Source organism: Oncorhynchus gorbuscha, linkage group LG01 (assembly GCF_021184085.1).
Source record: "Oncorhynchus gorbuscha isolate QuinsamMale2020 ecotype Even-year linkage group LG01, OgorEven_v1.0, whole genome shotgun sequence".
Classification (NCBI taxonomy): Eukaryota; Metazoa; Chordata; class Actinopteri; order Salmoniformes; family Salmonidae; genus Oncorhynchus; species Oncorhynchus gorbuscha.
The window spans coordinates 23,722,309-23,744,265 of record NC_060173.1 but is presented as its reverse complement, the minus strand read 5'-3'; the positions used below and the strand labels follow the sequence as shown (position 1 = coordinate 23,744,265).

The 21,957-nt window shown below is 44.7% G+C and overlaps 1 protein-coding gene across 2 annotated transcripts; it reads right to left on the bottom strand.

The window, feature by feature from the left end:
- Window positions 1-16,342, bottom strand: LOC124001821 (synembryn-B-like). 2 transcript variants are annotated; one of them, XM_046308961.1, is made up of 10 exons: window positions 16,075-16,342; window positions 15,128-15,175; window positions 14,394-15,014; window positions 12,417-12,511; window positions 6,856-7,006; window positions 6,525-6,623; window positions 6,075-6,219; window positions 5,778-5,922; window positions 5,353-5,472; window positions 1-788 (listed from the first exon to the last, which is right to left on the bottom strand). In XM_046308961.1, exons 1-10 carry the CDS (start codon window positions 16,156-16,158, stop codon window positions 680-682), a joined length of 1,617 nt encoding a protein of 538 aa, XP_046164917.1. In that variant the 5' UTR covers window positions 16,159-16,342; the 3' UTR covers window positions 1-679. The 2 variants fall into 2 exon arrangements, with proteins under 2 accessions (XP_046164917.1, XP_046164988.1); XM_046309032.1 differs by having other exon boundaries at window positions 6,525-6,620.
- Window positions 16,343-21,957: the final 5,615 nt, after the last annotated feature.

The following is a 21,957-nucleotide window of genomic DNA, read 5'->3' as shown; positions in this document are numbered from 1 at the left end:
TACATTTATTTGGTTAACAATTTTGGTTACTACATGATTCCATGTGTTATTTCATAGTTTTGATATCTTCTATTATTCTACAATGTAGAAAATAGTAAAAATAAAGAACCTTTCGACTGGTACTGTAAAACCAGTGGCTACTGCTCTGATCATCTAGATAATAATGTTACAAAAAAAAAAAAAAAAAGACTTCTCATCCTTATAAATATTGACACTTTAAACATATAAAGAACAAAATCTACATAATTATATCTAAGGAATGATTTCCTATCCAAGTCAAATTTGGTCAAACCCCACCCCGGCTACCATGCTTCTAGTGATTCACATCTATACAGATTACAGTACAATTTGATTAAGAGCTAATCTTCCATTCTATCAAATTTGAGAACACTGAGCAGAGAAATGGTACATCAAATAAAAATACATTTAAGTAGTAACAATGGTGTGGTCGGAACATGTGCTCGACCTTAATCCTGCCCTGTCCTGTGTCGTATCAAGTCGGGCATAAGTCAGCTTTAGAGAACAGAACAGCCTATGGGGAAAGGCCGGGGCAAGGCCCCTTCAGTCTGACAGACAGAAGAAGACAGACAGCCAGACAGACAGACAGGGGTGTGAGGAAATCGGAACTGTGTTGGACACAGCCTATTATAGGTATATGGGGTCTGGGGTGGTAGTGGCTCTAGTCTGAGTCTGAGCTGCAGCTGTCAGTTGTGGGCTGTCTCAGAGCCTCCTCTAGGGGCGCCAGTGAGCCATCCCGCCTCACCCCCATGGGCCTAATCAGCTGCTGCCTGTGGAGCACAGAAACAAACATTACAAACACTATTCTCTAGGCACCAAACGGAAGAAAACAGTAGCAGGCCGGGACTACCTGAAGTTGAGGTTTCAAAATGAACAAGACAGTGTTCTGATGGTGATTGGAAACATGTTTGGGTCCATTTGCGGGGTCATAAGAATATGATATTCACAACACAGTTTGGAAACCACTGCAGGAGAAAACAAAGTCACTGTGGAGCTGATAGTTACACTTTAACCAACAGAGGGAAAGTGCAGAGAAAACAGTCTCACAGACTAGTCACTCATGGCTGAGAAGAGGATGCCGTTTCTGCAGCTTAGCTACTGCAAAACAAATACAGCAAAAATCTGCTGCTGTATGTAAAGGCCAGTCTTCTTAAAATGATGGCGGAAACAAAAGTTATGTAACCATACAAAGACACTTAACAGGAAATTGGGACATTCCACAAATATATACATGTTTAGTCATTCAGCAGATGCTTAGTCCCAGGTGTGGATTCAGGAATCATCCTCTTCCACATGACACAATGGAGTGTCCAATGCCCACTTGTTTAATTTGGTGGACCAATCTGTTTCCAAAATCCACCTGTGCTGCTTTGAACCTCAACACCCTTTGTGTTAAGTATTCTGCACTTTCTAAACAGGCCCATTGTTGAGTGGTGGTGGTACATCTTTCTTTTCTCTTACATCCGGCACACAAGGACCCTGGATGACGACCCTTCCCTCCTTAATTCACTCAAACACACACTCTCTCACACTTGTTGGTCATCCCCCCCCCCCCCCCCCTCTTCAGCGGATCAGTTTAATTACAGGATCAGTGCTCTGTCTGATCTCCTCAAAGCCACACCAGGCCCTCTATCCTAATCCAATTATATCTGCACTGTGTGCCACCAGCTCCCTCTCAGATGTGATATCAGTCACATAATTAGCCAAATCAAAGCCTTAAAACCAAGGCCCCATTTGCACTACTCAAACACAAATGAACATATCATATCCTGGTTCCTCCCCAGGAAGCTCAGGAAGACTATGATAAAGAAGTCTTGGTAAAACAGGGCAGTGAGCAAAGTAATATTTTGTTTGTGTGATATGAATACAGAACAAAGGAAATGTTATCTAATGTCTTTTGTCTTTGAGGTTTAGCCTACTTTAGAAAAACAGACGCACTGAAAACAGTAACACAACCAAACGGTTCCCAAGAACACTTCAGCATCTCAGACGGTTTCAGACAGAATTCTATTGGCGAACGTACAATCAATAGAGAACAAACTGGACAAGCTCCGTTCGAGACTATCCTATCAACAGAACCTGAATAACTGTAATATCCTATGTTTCTTGGAGTCGTGGCTGAACAAGGATATAAATATACATCTAGCTGGTTTTTATATGCATCGTTGAGACCAAACGGCAGCTTCGGGTAAGGTTAAGGGCGGAGGTGTGTGGGTCTCTTTGTTAACAGCTGGTGTACAATCTCTAATCTTAATGAAGTCTCAAGGTTTTGCTTGCCTGAGTTAGAATACCTCAAGATAAACTGCAGACCATACTATTTACCAAGATTTTTTGTAGCTGTCTATTTACCACCACAAACCGATGTTGACACTAAGATGGCACTCAACGAGCTGTATCGGGCCATATGGAAACAAGAAAATGCACGTCCAGGAGCAGCAGTGATTTTAAGGCAAGTTTTAATAGCATGTCACCTGTGTAACTAGTGGCAAAAACAAAACTAGATCACCTTTACTTTACACACACAAATGCATACAAAGCACTTCCTCGCCCTCCATTTGGCAAATCTGTGCATAACTCTATCCTCCAGATTCCTGCTTCAAGCTAAAACTCAAACAGGAAGTACCAGTGACACGCTCAATACGGAAGTGGTCCGATGAAAGGGATGCTAAGCTACAGGACTGTTTCACTAGCACAGACTGGAATATGTTCCAGGATTCATCCGATAACATTGAGGAGTTTACCACATTAGTCACCGGCTTCATTAATAAGTGCATCGACAATGTCCTCCCCACAGTGAGCGTACGTATGTACATATCCCCACCAGAAGCCATGGATTACATGCGCTAAAGGGTAGAGCTGCTGCTTTCAAGGATTGGGACACTAATCCAGATGCTTATAATAAATCCCGCTACGACCTCAGACGAGCCACCAAACAGTCAAAACATCCATATAGGACTAAGATCGAATACTTCTACACCGGCTCAGACGCTCGTCGGATGTGACAGGGGTTGCAAACTATCATGGATTACAAATGGAAGCCTACCAGACAAGTTAAATTCCTTCTATGCTCGCTTTGAGGCAAGCAACATAGAACCATGCCTGAGTTTACCAGCTGTTCCTGGTGACTGATCTGGCACTGTAGTTGAGGCCACCAGGTTTACAGACAGATTACCAGGACATTTATTCAAATCTCTCCCTGACCCGTCTGTAATACCGACATGTTTCAAGCAGACTACCATAGTCCCTGTAGCAATGAAATGCTTTGAAAGGCTGGTCATGGCTCACAACACCATCATCCAAGACCCACTCCTATTCACATACCACCCCAACAAATCCACTCCCAACTGGTTAAGAGGAACACCTACATGAGAATGCTAATCATTGACTATAGATCAGCATTCAACACCATAGTGCCCTCCATGCTCATTAGTAAGCTCAGGACCCTGGGACTGAACACCTCCCTCTGCAACTGGATGCTGGACTTTCTGACTGGCCGGCTCCAGGTGGTGAGGGTAGGCAACAACACATCCGCCACGCTGACCGTCAACACGGGGGCCCCTCAGGGGTGATACTTAGTCCCCCCCCCTGTACTCCCAGTTCATCCACGAATGTGGCCTCGCATGACTCCAACACCATAATTAAGTTAGCTGATTATCACCGACAGTGATGAGACAGACTATAGGGAGGAGGTCAGAGACCTGGCAGTGTGGTGCATGGACAACAACCTCTCCCTCAAGATGAGCAAGGCAAAGGAGATGATCATGGACTACAGGAAAAGGAGGGCCGAACACGCTGTAGTGGAGCGGGTCGAGAGTTTCAAGTTCATTGGTGTCCACCTCACCAACAAACTATCCAAACACACCAAGAAAGTTGGGTACCCAGATCCTCAAAAAGCACGCCCCAATCCACAACGACAGGGCTGTAGTTGTGTGGGTCGAGAGCATCAAGTTCCTCTGTGTCCACATTACTAAGGAATTATCATGGTCCATATAAACTAACACAGTCGCGAAGAAGGCACGACAACGCCTCAAAGTTCTACAGCTGCACTATTGCGAGCATCTTGACTGGCTGCATCACCCCTTGGTATTGCAACTGCTTGGCATCCGACCGCGAGGCGCTATAGAGGGTAGTGTGTACAGTCCAGTAAATCACTGGGGCCAAGCTCCCTGCCATCCAGGACCCATGGTGCATCCTGTCCTGTTACCCACTCTGCACTGAGGACACAGACCAGCAGATGTAACTATGAGGGAGGGTGTGTGTGTAGGGGGTCAGACTCCGAGCATGTGTTAATTGTAGGAGTGGTTAAGCAGCGACAGAAAGCACATTCTTACGGGGCCCTGAGCCATCTCCTGAGAGCCCATCGTGGGATGTTGGGTAGGTAGGGCAATGGCTGGCGACTATGGGTGCATCCCAAATGGCACCCTAATCCCTATATAGTCTTAGCCCTGGTCAAAAGTAGTGCACTATATAGGGAATAGGGTGCCATTTGGGATGAAACCCTGTCATGAACCTCTCCCTCTTTGAGATGTCTCCTTGACACCGACCGAAACACAGCAGAATAGAGATACAAGAGGAGGATGGATCTGTCTTTAAAGGAAAGGAATCTGCCTCTTGTAGACAGGCACACGCGTCTCATTACGACTCAACCCCCAGTCTGTGGCTGAACAATGACAATGTCAGCTTTTCTTGTGCCTGTAAATGTATTCAGCCCTCCACCCCCATGACTCCCTCTATAATTGTACCTATGTTGCAGTCCCACTCCCCTGTCAGTTAGCAGACAATGTTTGGCTCCTGGGCTGAATGAGAAGCTGAATAAAGGGAGGTAGACACGTATATGTTATTATAAACCCTGACAAAGCGCCACATAAAGGAGTAGAAAGGAGCCGATGGCTGCCGACCCCACTGTGTGGTCTAATTAGGACGCTAATTAATGGCGTGCTGGTAATGATGCTGCAGCGACATGCCGACGGCTTCCATCGACTCCAGCTGAATGCAGGGACGGAGGCGGCGTTAAGGCCGGGGTCTAATTGCGCACCAGGGCTAACGGCAGGAGATTCTTTCTCTAATGAACTGGTTGGCAGGGAGCGCACTCAGTGTCGCTCAGCCTCTCATCCGCATCATTCTTTGACTAGCGCTAGGTTCTGTTCGCTAAGGAAAGGTCAATGTGAATGAAGACCGCAGACGTTCAGGTTAAGGGGGATAAATAATAAGCCATAGGGGATCATTCAAACAGGATACACAGCTGTATAGTCCAGAGAGGTTAATCATCTGGCATAGAGTGTTACAATGAGTTACTATGGCAAACATAGCGGTTGTTGTTGGTGGTTGGCTTACCTTGACAACTTGTCGAACATGTTGACTAGTTCCTGGGCCTCGTACTCTTTCTGCTCCTCAGTCATCTCTTCTATGGGGTTAGGCATGGGTTCCTCCACGTGGCCCGTGATGGGGTTGATGCTGAGACAGACAGAGACAACAGAACAGATAAGACAGAGGGAAGACTTCGGTGATTATGACCCAATGCTAGGCTGTCCTGAATGTTTTAGATTGAGTCTTTCACAGAAGGGGTGTCATGGAAAAGTGATTGATGATACACCCCTTGCTTGGCCCTATGGATTATGCTGTAGTTAAAAGTAAATCAATATACTGGTCACTTTAACAACACACCATAAAGCCAACCCAAAAATTAATCCCTACATTTAGCAATTCAAATCAATTCATGCGTGTCTATGGTCCTATATTTAAAGCTCCTGCCTACTCACAAAGGTTTAGCCGATTTGTACTCTTCAGTGTCAGAGTCTTCGTCATCTGAATACTTTGTCTCTCCTCGCCCCCCTGCCAGCAGGCCTCGAGCCACCAGGAGTCCTGCTGCATTACCATACCCTGTGTACTTCAACAGCTTGTCCACTGGAAGAATAGAGGGGGGCAGGGGATCAGTACAACACTACTGTATGTAGGATTTATACATCAGGGTTGCATTGACATTAACACATTTCAGTGTGAAACTCAACTTCGCCAACTCATACAGCGTGCTCCATCTCCCTCTTTCGCTCTCTCACCGTTCTCTTTGCAGAGGACAAATAGGAACTCTGCTGCGCTCTGCTTCACACCCATGTCCACGTGGGTCATGAGACGCACCAGTTTGTTCCTGATGGTGGACCCGATCTCCGGCCGGACCTTGACCTCCTTCAGAGGGGGCAGCACCTGGAAACACACACAGCCAATGGCGGCTGAGCCACAATGAAAACTGACACGGTAGTACACTAGACTTCTGAACGGAGTGATCAGGCCAGCGCATGATGCGTCACAGCTGGATTTAGTTAGAAGACATGTTTTAACAATATCAATGAGATGTCACCAAGATCTGTCATCAATATGCATTTCATATCCCACTCAAGAGATTTTAAAGATCTTAATTTGGCATCACTTTGTGTGTCTGGATCAGGACAGATTACAAAATACACAGAAAGTGTGTTTGTCTGAGGCCACTCCCACTCCAGCTCCAGTACCTGTGTCTTGATGTATCTGCGGATCTCCCTGTGGTACCTGGAGCCCTCGGTCAGCAAGCTGAGAACTGGGGTCAGCCCCTCTTTGTAGCTGGCGCCCTGCTTGGAATGGGGCACACATGAAGCGTGTGATGACAAGCATTCCCACAGAGGCACTGTAGCAGTGGTGTGGTTCATAGAAATACTCATTATTCAGGAATTAAAGCAATTCTATTTCTATGGTGTGTGGCCAGCTACTAATAGGATGGCCAAAATTTCCACATCTTTTAATTTGCTGACCGCAATGTAGTCGATCTCAGATAGGCAACAATGTCTCTGGTCCACCTGTTCTTACCTTGTCTATCCTCTTCTCCATGAAATCCAGTAGCACCTGCACAACGTCCATGTTCTTCCCGCTGTACTCCTCCTGGCCCCCCTGGACGGGCACATCAATCAGCACATCCAGACAAGACACAGGCAGGTTACTAAGCAAATTGATTGCGTGGCTGGAGGAGAAGGAAGGAAGGAAAGTGGTTAATGTACTGGTTATTATGAATGGTCATTAAGAAATGGTTACCTAATTCCTCAGTATAAACAGACTAGTACTAAAGGTCTACTCTGGAGTCTGAACAATGGGCTAAACCCCCGTGACCAGAGGGACACAACAGAATCCATAGGGCCACGGGGTGTATCATCAATCACTTCTACATGACACTCCTGCAGTGCCACTATCTTTTATTTATTTTTATTTTTTTATTTCACCTTTATTTAACCAGGTAGGCTAGTTGAGAACAAGTTCTCATTTGCAACTGCGACCTGGCCAAGATAAAGCATAGCAGTGTGAACAGACAACACAGAGTTACACATGGAATAAACAATTAACAAGTCAATAACACAGTAGAAAAAATGGGCAGTCCATATACAATGTGTGCAAAAGGCATGAGGAGGTAGGCGAATAATACAATTTTGCAGATTAACACTGGAGTGATAAATGATCAGATGGTCATGTACAGGTAGAGATATTGGTGTGCAAAAGAGCAGAAAAATAAATAAATACAGTATAAAAACAGTATGGGAATGAGGTAGGTGAAAATAGGTGGGCTATTTTCCTATAGACTATGTACAGCTGCAGCGATCGGTTAGCTGCTCGGATAGCTGATGTTTGAAGTTGGTGAGGGAGATAAGTCTCCAACTTCAGCGATTTTTGCAATTCGTTCCAGTCACAGGCAGCAGAGTACTGGAACGAAAGGCGGCCAAATGATGTGTTGACTTTAGGGATGATCAGTGTGATACACCTGCTGGAGCGCGTGCTACGGATGGGTGTTGCCATCGTGACCAGTGAACTGAGATAAGGCGGAGCTTTACCTAGCATGGACTTGTAGATGACCTGGAGCCAGTGGGTCTGGCGACGAATATGTAGTGAGGGCCAGCCGACTAGAGCATACAAGTCGCAGTGGTGGGTGGTATAAGGTGCTTTAGTGACAAAACGGATGGCACTGTGATAGACTGCATCCAGTTTGCTGAGTAGTGTTGGAAGCCATTTTGTAGATGACATCGCCGAAGTCGAGGATCGGTAGGATAGTCAGTTTTACTAGGGTAAGCTTGGCAGCGTGAGTGAAGGAGGCTTTGTTGCGGAATAGAAAGCAGACTCTTGATTTGATTTTCGATTGGAGATGTTTGATGTGAGTCTGGAAGGAGAGTTTGCAGTCTAGCCAGACACCTAGGTACTTATAGATGTCCACATATTCAAGGTCGGAACCATCCAGGGTGGTGATGCTAGTCAGGCATGCGGGTGCAGGCAGCGATCGGTTGAAAAGCATGCATTTGGTTTTACTCGCATTTAAGAGCAGTTGGAGGCCACGGAAGGAGTGCTGTATGGCATTGATGCTCGTTTGGAGGTTAGATAGCAGTGTCCAATGACGGGCCGAAAGTATATAGAATGGTGTCGTCTGCGTAGAGGTGGATCAGGGAATCGCCCGCAGCAAGAGCAACATCATTGATATATACAGAGAAAAGAGTTGGCCCGAGAATTGAACCCTGTGGCACCCCCATAGAGACTGCCAGAGGACCGGCCAGCATGCCCTCCGATTTGACACACTGAACTCTGTCTGCAAAGTAATTGGTGAACCAGGCAAGGCAGTCATCCAAAAAACCGAGGCTGTTGAGTCTGCCGATAAGAATATGGTGATTGACAGAGTCGAAAGCCTTGGCGAGGTCGATGAAGACGGCTGCACAGTACTGTCTTTTATCGATGGCGGTTATGATATCGTTTAGTACCTTGAGTGTGGCTGAGGTGCACCCGTGACCGGCTCGGAAACCAGATTGCACAGCGGAGAAGGTACAGTAGGATTCGAGATGGTCAGTGACCTGTTTGTTGACTTGGCTTTCGAAGACCTTAGATAGGCAGGGCAGGATGGATATAGTGGTCCTTCTGTAGCTCAGTTGGTAGAGCATGGCGCTTGTAACGCCAGGGTAGTGGGTTCGATCCCCGGGACCACCCATACGTAGAATGTATGCACACATGACTGTAAGTCGCTTTGGATAAAAGCGTCTGCTAAATGGCATATATATATATATATATATATATATAGGTCTGTAACAGTTTGGGTCCAGGGTGTCTCCCCCTTTGAAGAGGGGGATGACTGCGGCAGCTTTCCAATCCTTGGGGATCTCAGACGATATGAAAGAGAGGTTGAACAGGCTGGTAATAGGGGTTGCGACAATGGCGGCAGATAGTTTCAGAAATAGCGGGTCCAGATTGTCAAGCCCAGCTGATTTGTACGGGTCCAGGTTTTGCAGCTCTTTCAGAACATCTGCTATCTGGATTTGGGTAAAGGAGAACCTGGAGAGGCTTGGGTGAGGAGCTACGGGGGGGGGCGGAGCTGTTGGCCCGAGGTTGAAGTAGCCAGGCGGAAGGCATGGCCAGCAGTTGAGAAGTGCTTATTGAAGTTTTCGATAATCATGGATTTATCGGTGGAGACCGTGTTTCCTAGCCTCAGTGCAGTGGGCAGCTGGGAGGAGGTGCTCTTGTTCTCCATGAACTTCACAGTGTCCCAGAACTTTTTGGAGTTGGAGCTACAGGATGCAAACTTCTGCCTGAAGAAGCTGGCCTTAGCTTTCCTGACTGACTGCGTGTATTGGTTCCTGACTTCCCGGAACAGTTGCATATCACGGGGGCTATTCGATGCTATTGCAGTCCGCCACAGGATGTTTTTGTGCTGGTCGAGGGCAGTCAGATCTGGAGTGAACCAAGGGCTGTATCTGTTCTTGGTTCTGCATTTTTTGAACGGAGCATGCTTATCTAAAATGGTGAGGAAGTTACTTTTAAAGAATGACCATGCATCCTCAACTGACGGGATGAGGTCAATGTCTAGCCAATGTCTAGCCAATCTAGCCAAACATTCTCGTATATCCTTCTAAAGAAAGCTTTGTCATTAATTCCCATCAACGAGATGTACAGATAAGACAATGCCATATACACTGTCTACAAAACATTAAAAACACCTGCTTTCCATGACATAGCTTTCACCTGGTCAGTCTATGAGCTCTTACTGATGTTACTTGATAAATCCACTTCAATCAGTGTAGATTAAGAACAGGAGACAGGTTAAAGAAAGATATTTAAGCCTTGAGACATGGATTGTGTATGTGTGCCATTCAGAGGGAGAAGTGGCACGACAAAATATTTAAGTGCCGAACGGGGTTTGGTAGTATGTGCCAGGTGCACCGGTTTGTGTCATGAACTGCAACGCTGCTGGGTTCACACACAACAGTTTCCTGTGTGTATCAAGAATTGTCCACCACCCAAAGGACCGCCAGCCAACTTGACAAAACTGTGGGAAGAATTGGAGTCAACATGGGCCAGCATCCATGTGGAACGCTTTCGACACCTTGCAGAGTCCATGCCCCGACGAATTGAGGCTGTTCTGAGGGCAAAAGGGGGTTGGGGGGGTTGCAACCCAACATTAGGCAGGTGTTCTTAATGTTTTGTACACTCAGCGTACATTTCCTCTAAAAACAGTCTTGGTTTAAAGTTTATACTTTCTCATGAACTGGATTCTGTCACTGTTGACGACAGAGAGTAATCATTGGATGGTAATTAATTAGCCTAATTCGCACGAACCATCTGATGAATGTGTACTTAATGTAATCAAATCAGATCTAGAGTCAGCTTTCTATTTCGCAACAAAGCCTCCTTCACTCACACTGCAAAACTTACCCTGGTAAAACTGACTATCCTACCAATCCTCGACTTCGGCGAGGTCATCTACAAAATAGCTTCCAATACTCTACTCAGCAAACTGGATGCAGTCTATCACAGTGCCATCCGTTTTGTTACTAAAGCACCTTACACCACTGCGACCTGTATGCTCTAGTCGGCTGGCCCTCGCTACATGTTCGTCACCAGACCCACTGGTTCCAGGTCATCTACACATCTATGCTAGGTAAAGCTCCGCCTTATCTCAGTTTACTGGTCACAATGGCAACACCCACCCATAGCATGCGCTCCAGCAGGTATATCTCACTGATCATCCCTAAAGCCAAAACCTCATTTGGCCACCTTTCCTTCCAGTTCTCTGCTGCCTGCGACTGGAACGAATTGCAAAAATCGCTGAAGTTGGAGACTTATCTCCCTCACCAACTTTAAACATCTGCTATCTGAGCAGCTAACCGATCGCTGCAGCTGTACATAGTCCATCATTATATAGCCCACCCAATCTACCTACCTCATCGCCATACTGTTTTTATTTTAAATTTACTTTTCTGCTCTTTTGCACACCAGTATCTCTACCTGCACATGTTCAGATGATCATTTATCACTCCAGTGTTAATCTGCTAAATTGTAATTATTCACTCCTATGGCCTATTTATTGCCTACCTCTTCATGCCTTTTGCACACAATGTATATAGATTAATTTTTTACTATGTTATTGACTTGTTTATTGTTTACTTCATGTGTAACTATGTGTTGTTGTCTGTTCACACGGCTATGCTTTATCTTGGCCAGGTGGCAAATTAGAACTTGTTCTCAACTAGCCTACCTGGTTAAATAAAGGTGAAATCAAATTAAAATAAAACCTCTTGGGTAGGGGGCAGTATTTTCACATCCAGATGAAAAGCGTGCCCCAAGTAAACTGCCTGTTACTCAGGCCCAGAAGCTAGGATATGCATATAATTGGTAGATTTGGATAGAAAACACAAAAGTTTCTAAAACTGTTCAAATAATGTCTGTGAGTATAACAGAACTGATATCATTTACATTTTACATTTAAGTCATTTAGCAGACGCCCTTATCCAGAGCGACTTACAAATTGATGCATTCACCTTATGACATCCAATGGCTGGCGAAACCGAGGACAAACCATCCCCAAAAAAAGAACATTTCAGCCTACCACTATTTTCAATGGCTGTCACTTATAAGGCGAAGTCCTCCCAGATTGAAGCCTTTTTGAAATTTGACACAGCTGCTGGGTTAACAAGAAGTTAAGCTTCATTTTCATGTATTACACTTGTGATTTTATGAAATGTAGTTTGAATTTCGTGCTCTGCAATTTCACCGAATGTGGGGCCAGGTGGGACACTACCGTCCCACCTGCCCATAAGAAGTTAACCAGGTAAGACCCATTGGAGGTTCAAAACCTATTTTGTGAGGGCAACCTGGCAAGAAGGCAAAACAGGGAAATAGCAGTGTATACATAAAATATTACAAGAAAAAAAAATACAAAATACACAAGACAAGTTAGATTAGATACATTTGAAGATTAGAAACAACTGCAGCTATCACAAAACAGTGTCGTCAATCAGTCTTAAAAACAGGCAAGGATACTAACTCCACTAACTTTAATATCTTTTGATACTTTAAGGATGCAGTTTAGCTCTGTTGTGTGGAGAGCAATGAGCAGAAGGGTTTCCAACCTGTGTGCTTCCTCTGTTTTGTCTTCTGCCTGAGTCTTTTGCATCAATAGATGGCGCATGATGGCGGTGATGAGGCGGAGCTGGTGGTCACCATCCTATCAAATGAAGGATGTACAACAGCATGATCCTCAGAAGCATTTCACTGGTTAAAACAAAAGGAGTGGAGGGTCTAAGCAAGTAGGGGTAAGCAGGATAAAATTTGCTGTGGGAAAAGTGGGAAGGGGTCATCTCAAAAAGAAGAAAAGAGCGAAAGAGAGACTTACTATGGAGATTGAGGTCAGACCTAAAACCTGACTCACAGGCTTTCCATGCCATGCAAATGAGCATGTGGGATTGACTTTTGAGGTGAACACAGGGCTATTCTGATTAATGCTGAAGTGGGAGGGACTCAACAAGATGTCAGCTACAATGGTGAGAGGCAAGCATGGAGAAAATGTATTTGGACAAATTGAAGCACAATATGAGCTAGAAGTTAAAGCAGACAGCTCTCCTAACCAGCCTGAATTAGAAAACTATTCAAATAAATAACTATCAAAGACACGATTGGCATGTCATATCAGAGACATTCATTACCAGATCCAACAGAATCAGATCTTGATTTAGCAGGGGGACGTGTCCCTCTGCTTTATTCTGTGATGCTATAGGTTGAGCGAATGCTGAAGGGGCTGAGTGACATAAAAATTTCACTAGCCCCCCCATGGCTAATCGAGAAAGTTGTGAAGGTGCCGAAGTGGCTTAAGAGATGTCAGATAGCTGATAAACCTCATATTGCGCCGCATATGTTTTGTTAGGGCTTTCCATTAAGGGATAGAGAAGCTGTCCGTTCCCATGAGCTAGCATCAACAGTCACTCAACAAAGCCAAGTCTTGTTGATACACTATTGATACCTTGCATGCTTTGGTTGATACCTTCAACTAAAGCATGCAAAGTTTGGTGGCTTCAATGCTGAATTCTAAATGTTCACAGGGGAGATGTAAAGGAGATGTGTCCATCCACAGCCAGGGCGATGCAATGCATTTATGTTCACGCAGTATCTCTAAACACATGCACTGTGCTCATGGCTGCAGTGTCTTGCCTTCTGTGAGCTCTGAACACACACGCACACACACACAGAGAGAGTTTATTAGGTACACCCATCTAGTACAGGCTCGGACCCCCCTTTGCCTACAGACCAGCCTGAATTCTTTGGGCATGGATTGTACAAGGTGTCAGAAACATTTGTTGCTCAATTGGTATCAAGGGACCTAAAGTGTGCATGGAAAACATTCCAACACCAGAACACCACTGCCACCTCCACAGCCTGTACCAAATCCTGACTCTGCCATCAGCATGACTCAACAGGAACCGGTATTCGGCAGACCAGGCAATGTTTTTCCACTCAATTGTCCAATGTTGGTGATCGTGTGCCCACTGGAGCCACTTCTTGTTTTTAGCTAATTGGAGTAGAACCCGGTTTGGTCATCTGTTGCAATAGCCCATCTGTGACAAGAATTGACAAGTTGTGCGTTCCAAGATGCCGTTCTGCACACCACTGTACTGCACCGTTATTTGTCTGTTTGTGGTTCGTTAGCTTGCACGATTCTTCCCATTCTCCTTCGACCTCTCATCAACGAGCTGTTTTCACCCACAGGACTGCTGCTGGCTGGATGTTTTTTGTTTGTTGCAGGATTCTCTGTAAACCCTAGACACTAATGCGTGAAAATCCCAGAGGGCGTCCGTTTGAGACACTGGATCCACTGCACCTGGACTGACGATCAGACCACACTCAAAGTCACTTACGTCACTTGTTTGGCCCATTCTAATGTTTAATCGAACAGTAACTGAATGCCTCGATGTCTGCCCGCTTTACATAGCAAGCCATGTGATCCATTTTCGTGAACCTAATAACCTGTCCGGTGAGTGTACATCACAAACACCGAGTACATATCCTCTTTAAAAACCATGTTTAACAGACTGAGTGTAACCGTGTAAACTCACCTCGTCGCTAGTGTCAGACAGCATGAGGTTGAACAGGGCTTTCAGGGCCTCCATGGCCCTCTCATTTTCTTCAGCAGGGATGGGCAGGGCCTGGGGGTCTACAGGGGCCACCTCGTAGGGGCCCACCCAACGTACATCCAGGGTACACTCCAGCACCTCTTTGAGGAGCCCCACGGCACACAGCTCCCTTCGGAGTGCCCCCCGGACGTCTGGTCGCAGCGCCGAGAGCAGGAAGAGCAGGCGCAGAGAGAACAGGCCCACCTCGTGGCGCCCAGTGCGGGCGGCGTGCAGGCGGGCACACAGACCCCGTGCAAGCTGCACGTCAGCACCCACCTGCTGCGCTGCTGTGCTGTTGAACACCACGTTACACAGGCACTTGAGGGCCTCCACCACTACCCTCTCTTTCTCCTCTATCTGGACCTCCCTCTGCAGGCTGTCACCCCCTTCCGCTCCCCCCCGCAACCGGGCCAGCCCAGCCAGGACCAACATGCCCTCCCGGGTTCCCACAGGGCCCAGGACCCGCTTGTCTCGGGACAGAATGCGGAGGGTCTCCAGGCAGGTACTCTGACAGCGGGGCCCAACCTGCCTCCCTAGCACAGTCAGTAGGCCCTGACACAGCCTCTGCACAGGGAGAGAGAGAGACTGTTGGTTCACCATCAAACACACAAGGGAGCAGAAGCATCAGGCTATAAGTGAAAGTAAAGCATCAGACAACGCAAAGAGCATTTACTTACACTTCGTAGATCCTCCCCTTTTGGGTCAAAGGTGAATGTGAGATTATTCTGAAAATACAAAACAATGCCCAATGAGACAAAAGTCAAATGCATATTCCTTTGCTAAATGTGTTTTATCACCTTCATCTATGCAACAGTGCATGAAGTAGCATATTCTCAGTAATGTTATCTGGAATAAATTTGCTTCTAAAATACAGTAACAGAAAAGCAGAAGAGGCTGCTGGTCGTTGATAACTAGAGATGTGCAAACTGATCAGAACTACGAGTGCATTACCTATAAGATCGTAATGCAACTTATATCCTATCAGACACTCTCGGTCAGAGGATGGTGGGAAGAGCTATAGGAGGATGGGCTGTTTGTAATGGCTGGAATATAATAAATTGGAACAGAGTCTAAAGTAGTTTCCATTTGTTTGATACTGGTCCATTTATTCCATTCCAGCCATTACAATGAGCCCATCCTCCTATAGCTCCTTCCATCAGCAACCTCTGTTCTGGGTATAAGTGACAGCCACCAACCGCGTTGGCTACCAAGCTCAAGTCACCGCAGGAAGAGCTGCAATAGCTGTTACTAAATGGGAGCTAGATACACAAAATATAATTAAACTGTAAAGTTAACTAGCTACAAAATAACGTTAGGCATGCTGTCATTGCATGCACACATGGTTATAAAGAGATACCCTGCAATCTTTGGACAACATCACCCAACCAACTAGCAGCAACCAAGCCATGATGAAAATATGCTAATCACTTCCTGCAACACAACAATGGGCATTAAACTCGTTGATTCCATGCAAAGAGGGGAGTTCCAGCTAGACATGTCGTTTTAATACTCATTTTCGCAGCTATGATTATGTAAATGTTTTTAGATGGCTAGCTAGCAAGCTAAATTAGCTAGCTAATGACTTTGTTTGGGTAAACGTCAAAGCACGGAGAATCCCACCCACCTCTCCGTTGTACTGGTGCAAAAGCCTTTCAATGTCCTCTTCATTATCAGTTTGAAGCTGCAACAGGATAATGTTTAAATCCATTATTCAATATTTCGATGACAATTCAATAATTGTAATGTTAGTGTAAGTCTCTGAACAAATGACACCCTATTTCTCTCTATTCATCTGACACAGCTGGCTCCGGTTAGGCTAGCTCATAGAGATATATAGAGGACGCATGTTTATATCTGTGCCACAATAGCGTATGTGACAGCATGGGTAGGGCTTGACAAGTATGGTTAAATGCATACTTGGACTGTATCTGAAAGTGGGCGTTACAAAAGAAGTGGGTGTATCAACAGGGGTGGGTGTAATGTAACATCAGCTCTCTGTTATTGGTTAGACCAGCCATAGCCAAGGGCACTGCCGGTCAGCTGAATGTTTACATAACAGGTTAAGAGAATGCAGCAGGTTAGCTAAATTAAAGTGGCAGGTTAGGAGAATGAGGATAAGTTTAGGAAATCAAATCAAATTTTATTTGGGTTAGGGGTAGGCCATCATTTGAAATAAGATTTTGTTTTTAACTGACAAGCCTAGTTAAATGAAATAAAGGTTCAATACAAATAAATACAACAGACCGTAAAATGCTTACTAATAACAAAAGGGTTAGACTTTGCTAACATTCTACAATTGTCAACAATCAACTCGTCCTTCCAGCCCAATCAGCCAGGTAAAACATTCCTGAGCGGAAACAAATCTGCAATTAGTTGATTTGATAGATCCACCCTCTTCTTTTGCCACTCCCACTTTCAGACACACTCCATGTATGCAATTACCCATGACTCACCATTGAGTCGACAACACATAGGTATCCTCACACTGTTGACTACTTTAAAATAGCGGAAGCATGGTGGGCGCCCACAATGTTTGGCCACTAGAGGCCTCTATCATTCTCTATGGGCTAGCTACACCCCTCTTTCGTGTTTCAAATTTCACCTGTAAACGTCATATTCTCATCGAACGAGTGCACGCGGTGTTCAAGACGTGCAATGATGTACATTAAAAGTGCGTCAATATTACTATATTTGTATTTTTATGGGGTTTTGTCTTGTCTTCTTTGCCCTTCTAACCATACTGCCGACACACTTTGATATGAAAAGGTCTATGCACGCGCTTGTCATCATTATGTAAAATAGACAGCGCTTGTCTCTCATGTATATCTATGAATTATTTCTGCATTTCCTGTCTCCTGTTATCTGTATCTATGTTCACTGTAGGCCTAATCAGATCAGCGCATGTTCAATTGTCTTTGTCTATCTACACTCGAAGCATTTTCAATGCTGGTCAGTAGATCACAGAATCAAGGGCATAGCATGGTCATAAAAATGGCATCACACGTCATTCATACCCTAATGCAGTGGTATTCAAAGTCGGGGTCGAGACTCGGGAAATTGCAATGGAGTTGCCAAAATATAAAAATAACAAATAAATTGTTGCGTTGTTCAGGATAGGCAGGCAAGCATGATCTTTCTTTTGACAAACATATCAAGAATATTTCAAGGACAGCTTTTTTCCATCTTCGTAACATTGCAAAAAATCAGAATCTTTTTGCCCTAAAATGATGTAGAAATGGATAATGATGCTTTTGTCACTTCTAGATTAGATTACTGCAATACTCTACTCCTCGGCTACCCTGATAAAGCACTAAATAAACTTCTATTAGTTCTAAACACGGCTGCCAGAATCCTGACTAGAACCCCCCAAAAATGGATCATATTACTCCAGTGCTAGCCTCTCTACATTGGCTTCCTGTTAAGGCTATGGCTGATATTAAGGTTTTACTGCTAACCTACAAAGCATTACATGGGTTTGCTCCTACCTATCTCTCCGATTTAGTCCTGCCGTACATACCTATACATACACTACAGTCACAAAACGCAGGCCTCCTTATTGTCACTAGATTTTCTAAGCAAACAGCTGGAGGCAGGGCTTTCTCCTATAGAGCTCCGTTTCTATGGAATGATCTGCCTACCCATGTGAGAGACGCAGACTCGGTCTCAACCTTTAGGTCTTTAATGAAGACTCATCTCTTCAGTAGGTCCTATGATTGAGTGTAGTCTGGCCCAGACATGCGAAGGTGAACGGCAAGGCACTGTAGCGACAAACTGCTCTTGCTTTTTCTGCCTGGCCGGCTCCCATCTTTCTACTGTGATTCTCTCCCTTTGACCTTATTACGGAGGTTGAGTCATTGGTTTATTAGTGCTCTTCCATGCCGTCCCTAGGAGGGGTGCATCACTTGAGTGGGTTGAGTCACAGACATGATCTTCCTGTCCAGTTTTGCGCCCCCTCAAGCTTGTGCGGTGGAGGAGGTCTTTGTGGGCTATACTCAACCTTGTCTCAGGTTGTAAGTTGGTGGTCTGTTGATATCCCTCTAGTGGGGTTGGTGCTGTGCTTTGACAAAGTGGGTGGAGTTATATCCTGCCTGGTTGGTCCTGTCCGGGGGGATCGTTGGACTGGGATACAGTGTCCCCCGACCCACCTCTGTCTCAGTCTCCACTATCTATCCTGCAAGAGTCTATGTGCTGGGGGGCTAGAGCCAGTCTGTTACATCTGGTGTAATTCTTCTGTCTTATCTATTGTCCTGTGTGAATTTAAGTATGCTCCCTCTAATTCTCTCTCTCCCCAAGAACCTGAGCCCTAGGATCATGCCTTAGGACTACCTGGCCTGATGACTCCTGGCTGTCCCCAGTCCACTTATTCGTGCTGCTGCTCCTATTTCAATTGTTCTGCCTGTGGCTAAGGAACCCTGCCTGACCTGTTCACTGGATGTGTTACCTTTTCCTGGGCCTGCTATTTTTGACTCTCTCTCTCTCTACCGCACCTGCTGTCTCGACCTCTGAATGCTTGGCTATGAAAAGCCAACTGACATTTACTACTGAGACAGACCCTGCTGGTCATTCTAGCTCTAAATGGCCATGTACTCTTATAATCTCCACCTGGCACCGCCAGAAGTTCCTGAATTTCTAAGGAGTTTTTCCTAGCCACCGTTCTTCTACACCTGCATTGCTTGCTGTTTGGGGTTTTAAGCTGGGTTTCTGTATAGCACTTTGTGACATCTGTTGATGTAAAAAAAGGGCTTTATAAAATAAATCTGATTGATAACTGTTTGAGCCAGGACTATGTAAAGCCAGTACATCATCTGTCATTAATTACAGCTTCATATTCATTTTTATGATGGAGGCAGTGGTGTGTATTCATGGATGCCAAAGGAAGCCAGGCTTCCCCAAAAAAATTGACCAAGAAAAAAGAAAAAAACATACAAAATAATGTATCTTTCGACTATCTGTGTTTCATACATTTCCTTCCATTTGCAAGAGGCCAAATGTATCTTACCGGAGAAAGCATCCGAGCGAATGAAATACCCCCCCCCCCCAGTCTCAGTATGTGTAGCCTATCTATCTGATGCTGTCTGGTCTCAAACAGTATGACATTGTTGCTGCCCCTAGCATTGAATGCAAGGGAAGCCAGTGAGCATTTGGCCTCCCTTGATAAAAAAATATATAATTTCATAATAGCCAGTCACCATTGAGCTAAACTGAGTGAGCTTGGCTGTGAATGGTCCTAGTGCACCCCCAAAAAAATGTCAAGCGTTGCCAGTTTGGATTTGGCTTCAGACCAATTACATCAGAAGCAAAATGTCATTGAAGAAAAAAACTTGAGTTGTTGCATCATGTTGTGTCGTTGTCCTCTGGTGGCTAGCTAGCTAGCTAAAATCATCTTCCCCCTTTCCTAAATTAGCCATGGATGGAGATAGGGATTTGGTTTGACTTAATTCTCCAATCTGGCCAATGATTATAATGGCAATTCGGATCCAACCATAAGTTCATAATGTTCCCCTGGCATGAGAGGATGGAAGTTCAACATGGAGCTAGATGTAGTATGCTCATGTTTACGAGCTGGCCTGGCGTAATGTTTCCCATGAAAGAAAGTTAGGATAGCTAGCAAGCATTTTAGCCAGGTAGCCTAGGACAACAACAACTAAAAATGTGTACTGTATGACAGTCATAGGCCATTTAGGCAACATGAAAGAGGAGGATGGCCTTGGCATTTCTCTACAAGTAGGGTAAGTCAACATGTTTTTTTTTCTAGTTGCACGCACGCACATCACACACACAAACACACACACACACAGAAATCAGTACCATGGACAGCCACATTATATTTAGCTTATGTTGATTGGACTAAATCATTTTTGGTATCTTTTAGTTGTCACTGTATTAAACTATAGCTGATTAGATTATGTTGAAGTTGAAATGATGCTGGAATACTGGAGGCAGCTCCTGTTTTCTTTCAACTTGCGGTAACTCTCCGTGGTTCTAAATCAATCGTTTTTTAGTAGTCTGAAAATGTTGGAGATATTACCTTGCTTGACCATGCAATATGTTTTGTGAACTTAAACGGACAGATATTGATTTCTGGTTTTGTAATGAAACAAATTTGTGGTTGGAATTATTCTGTTTTCTTATTGTCTCGGCCTTGGGCCTATATATCACGGTGTCAAGGCATATGAACTAACCGGTTATAGAGCAAACAGCACAATTATCACAACATATAGGTTGTAATGGTTTTTTGGGGGGGGGGCTTGGCTTCCCCAGTTATTTTACCCACACACAGCTACTGGATGGAGGGTGTCTTTATCCTTCCCTTACGCCCTACCAGCAAGCTAGTCAGTCATGAATCCCCATTCTGGAACTGGAAATTCTCATAACTCTTGAATTTTAAATTACAATTTTCTAAATGAACTCATCCCCAACAAGGGGCAAAGGATTTTAAATGTGGTAAGAATGTGCCAAGGGGCTGTGATATTATAGTTCTGGTTCTCATCTGCATTCTGACACCTCCCCAATGGCCCAGACTGCTCTAAGCTGGTGTCAAGTGTTTGTGATAAGGCCTATAGTCTTTCAGGACTGTATGCTTTTCCCATGTTCATTGCATTTGTAACCTTTGTACCGAATGGGCCTCCAGCATGCAGAACCTTGGTTGTGAACTTTTATGGTGTCCAGGAAAATGGGCTCACAGCACAGGGGATCTGCATTCCAAAAAATGTAAGAAAATTTGAAGGTCAAAGGTTACGGGACCGATGTGTGATGACCACACCCCAGCAGAAGCTGCTCTTTATAGAAATGTAATTCTTTCCGCAGTGTGGCTCTCGCTTCTCGCCCAGCTCCCACTGGGTTCCCAGTCTTCCCAATGCTGGCAAGTGATTGGAGTAAAAAAATCAGCTCAGAGGATTTGAAAAGATTTGGTCTCCTTTGTCAACATCAAACTCAAATTGGGTTTTAAGGCAGGGGTTGTTGTGCAATGATATACAACGCCATATATACAACGTCAAATATTCAACCAAGAGCTACGATGTGGTGATCTTTCACGCAAGCCAAACTGCAAGTCAGTTAAGGTGTGTGGTGTGTCATTGCATTTTAATACTGAACACTCCCCTGAAAATGTATTGATCAATATTTCCAAAGAATGATTAGCGTATCATCAATATCAATGGCATATATTATTATTATTATATTAAATAATAGTGACAGTTTATCAGTCAGACAAGTTACATTGGAGAATGTCAGTGGAAAGAGACTAGCCTGGCCAAAACTATGAGGTTGAACAAGGTTTGTAGGCTATACACAAATGGACTGCAGAACAGTGAAATGTTCATTACCAATGGTATGTGTTTGAGAGAAGAGAAGAAAGAAATGAGAACATTTGCATTGGGGTTTAAGAAATTATTTATGTGGCAACAAATAATTCCACATACATATCAGTTTAAACTGTAACAGTTGCCACCACTGAAGTTGTCGAGTGCTTGTATTTACAGAAAAAAGTGACTATAGTTCATGTGTG

Coding starts and splice junctions, on each gene's coding strand:
- LOC124001821 (XM_046308961.1), bottom strand. CDS start 16,158: ATGGATTTAAACATTATCCTGTTGCAGCTTCAAACTGATAATGAAGAG. Junction 15,176..16,074: donor TGCACCAGTACAACGGAGAG/GTGGGTGGGATT, acceptor TTGTATTTTCAG/AATAATCTCACATTCACCTT. Junction 5,923..6,074: donor TGTCCTCTGCAAAGAGAACG/GTGAGAGAGCGA, acceptor CTATTCTTCCAG/TGGACAAGCTGTTGAAGTAC.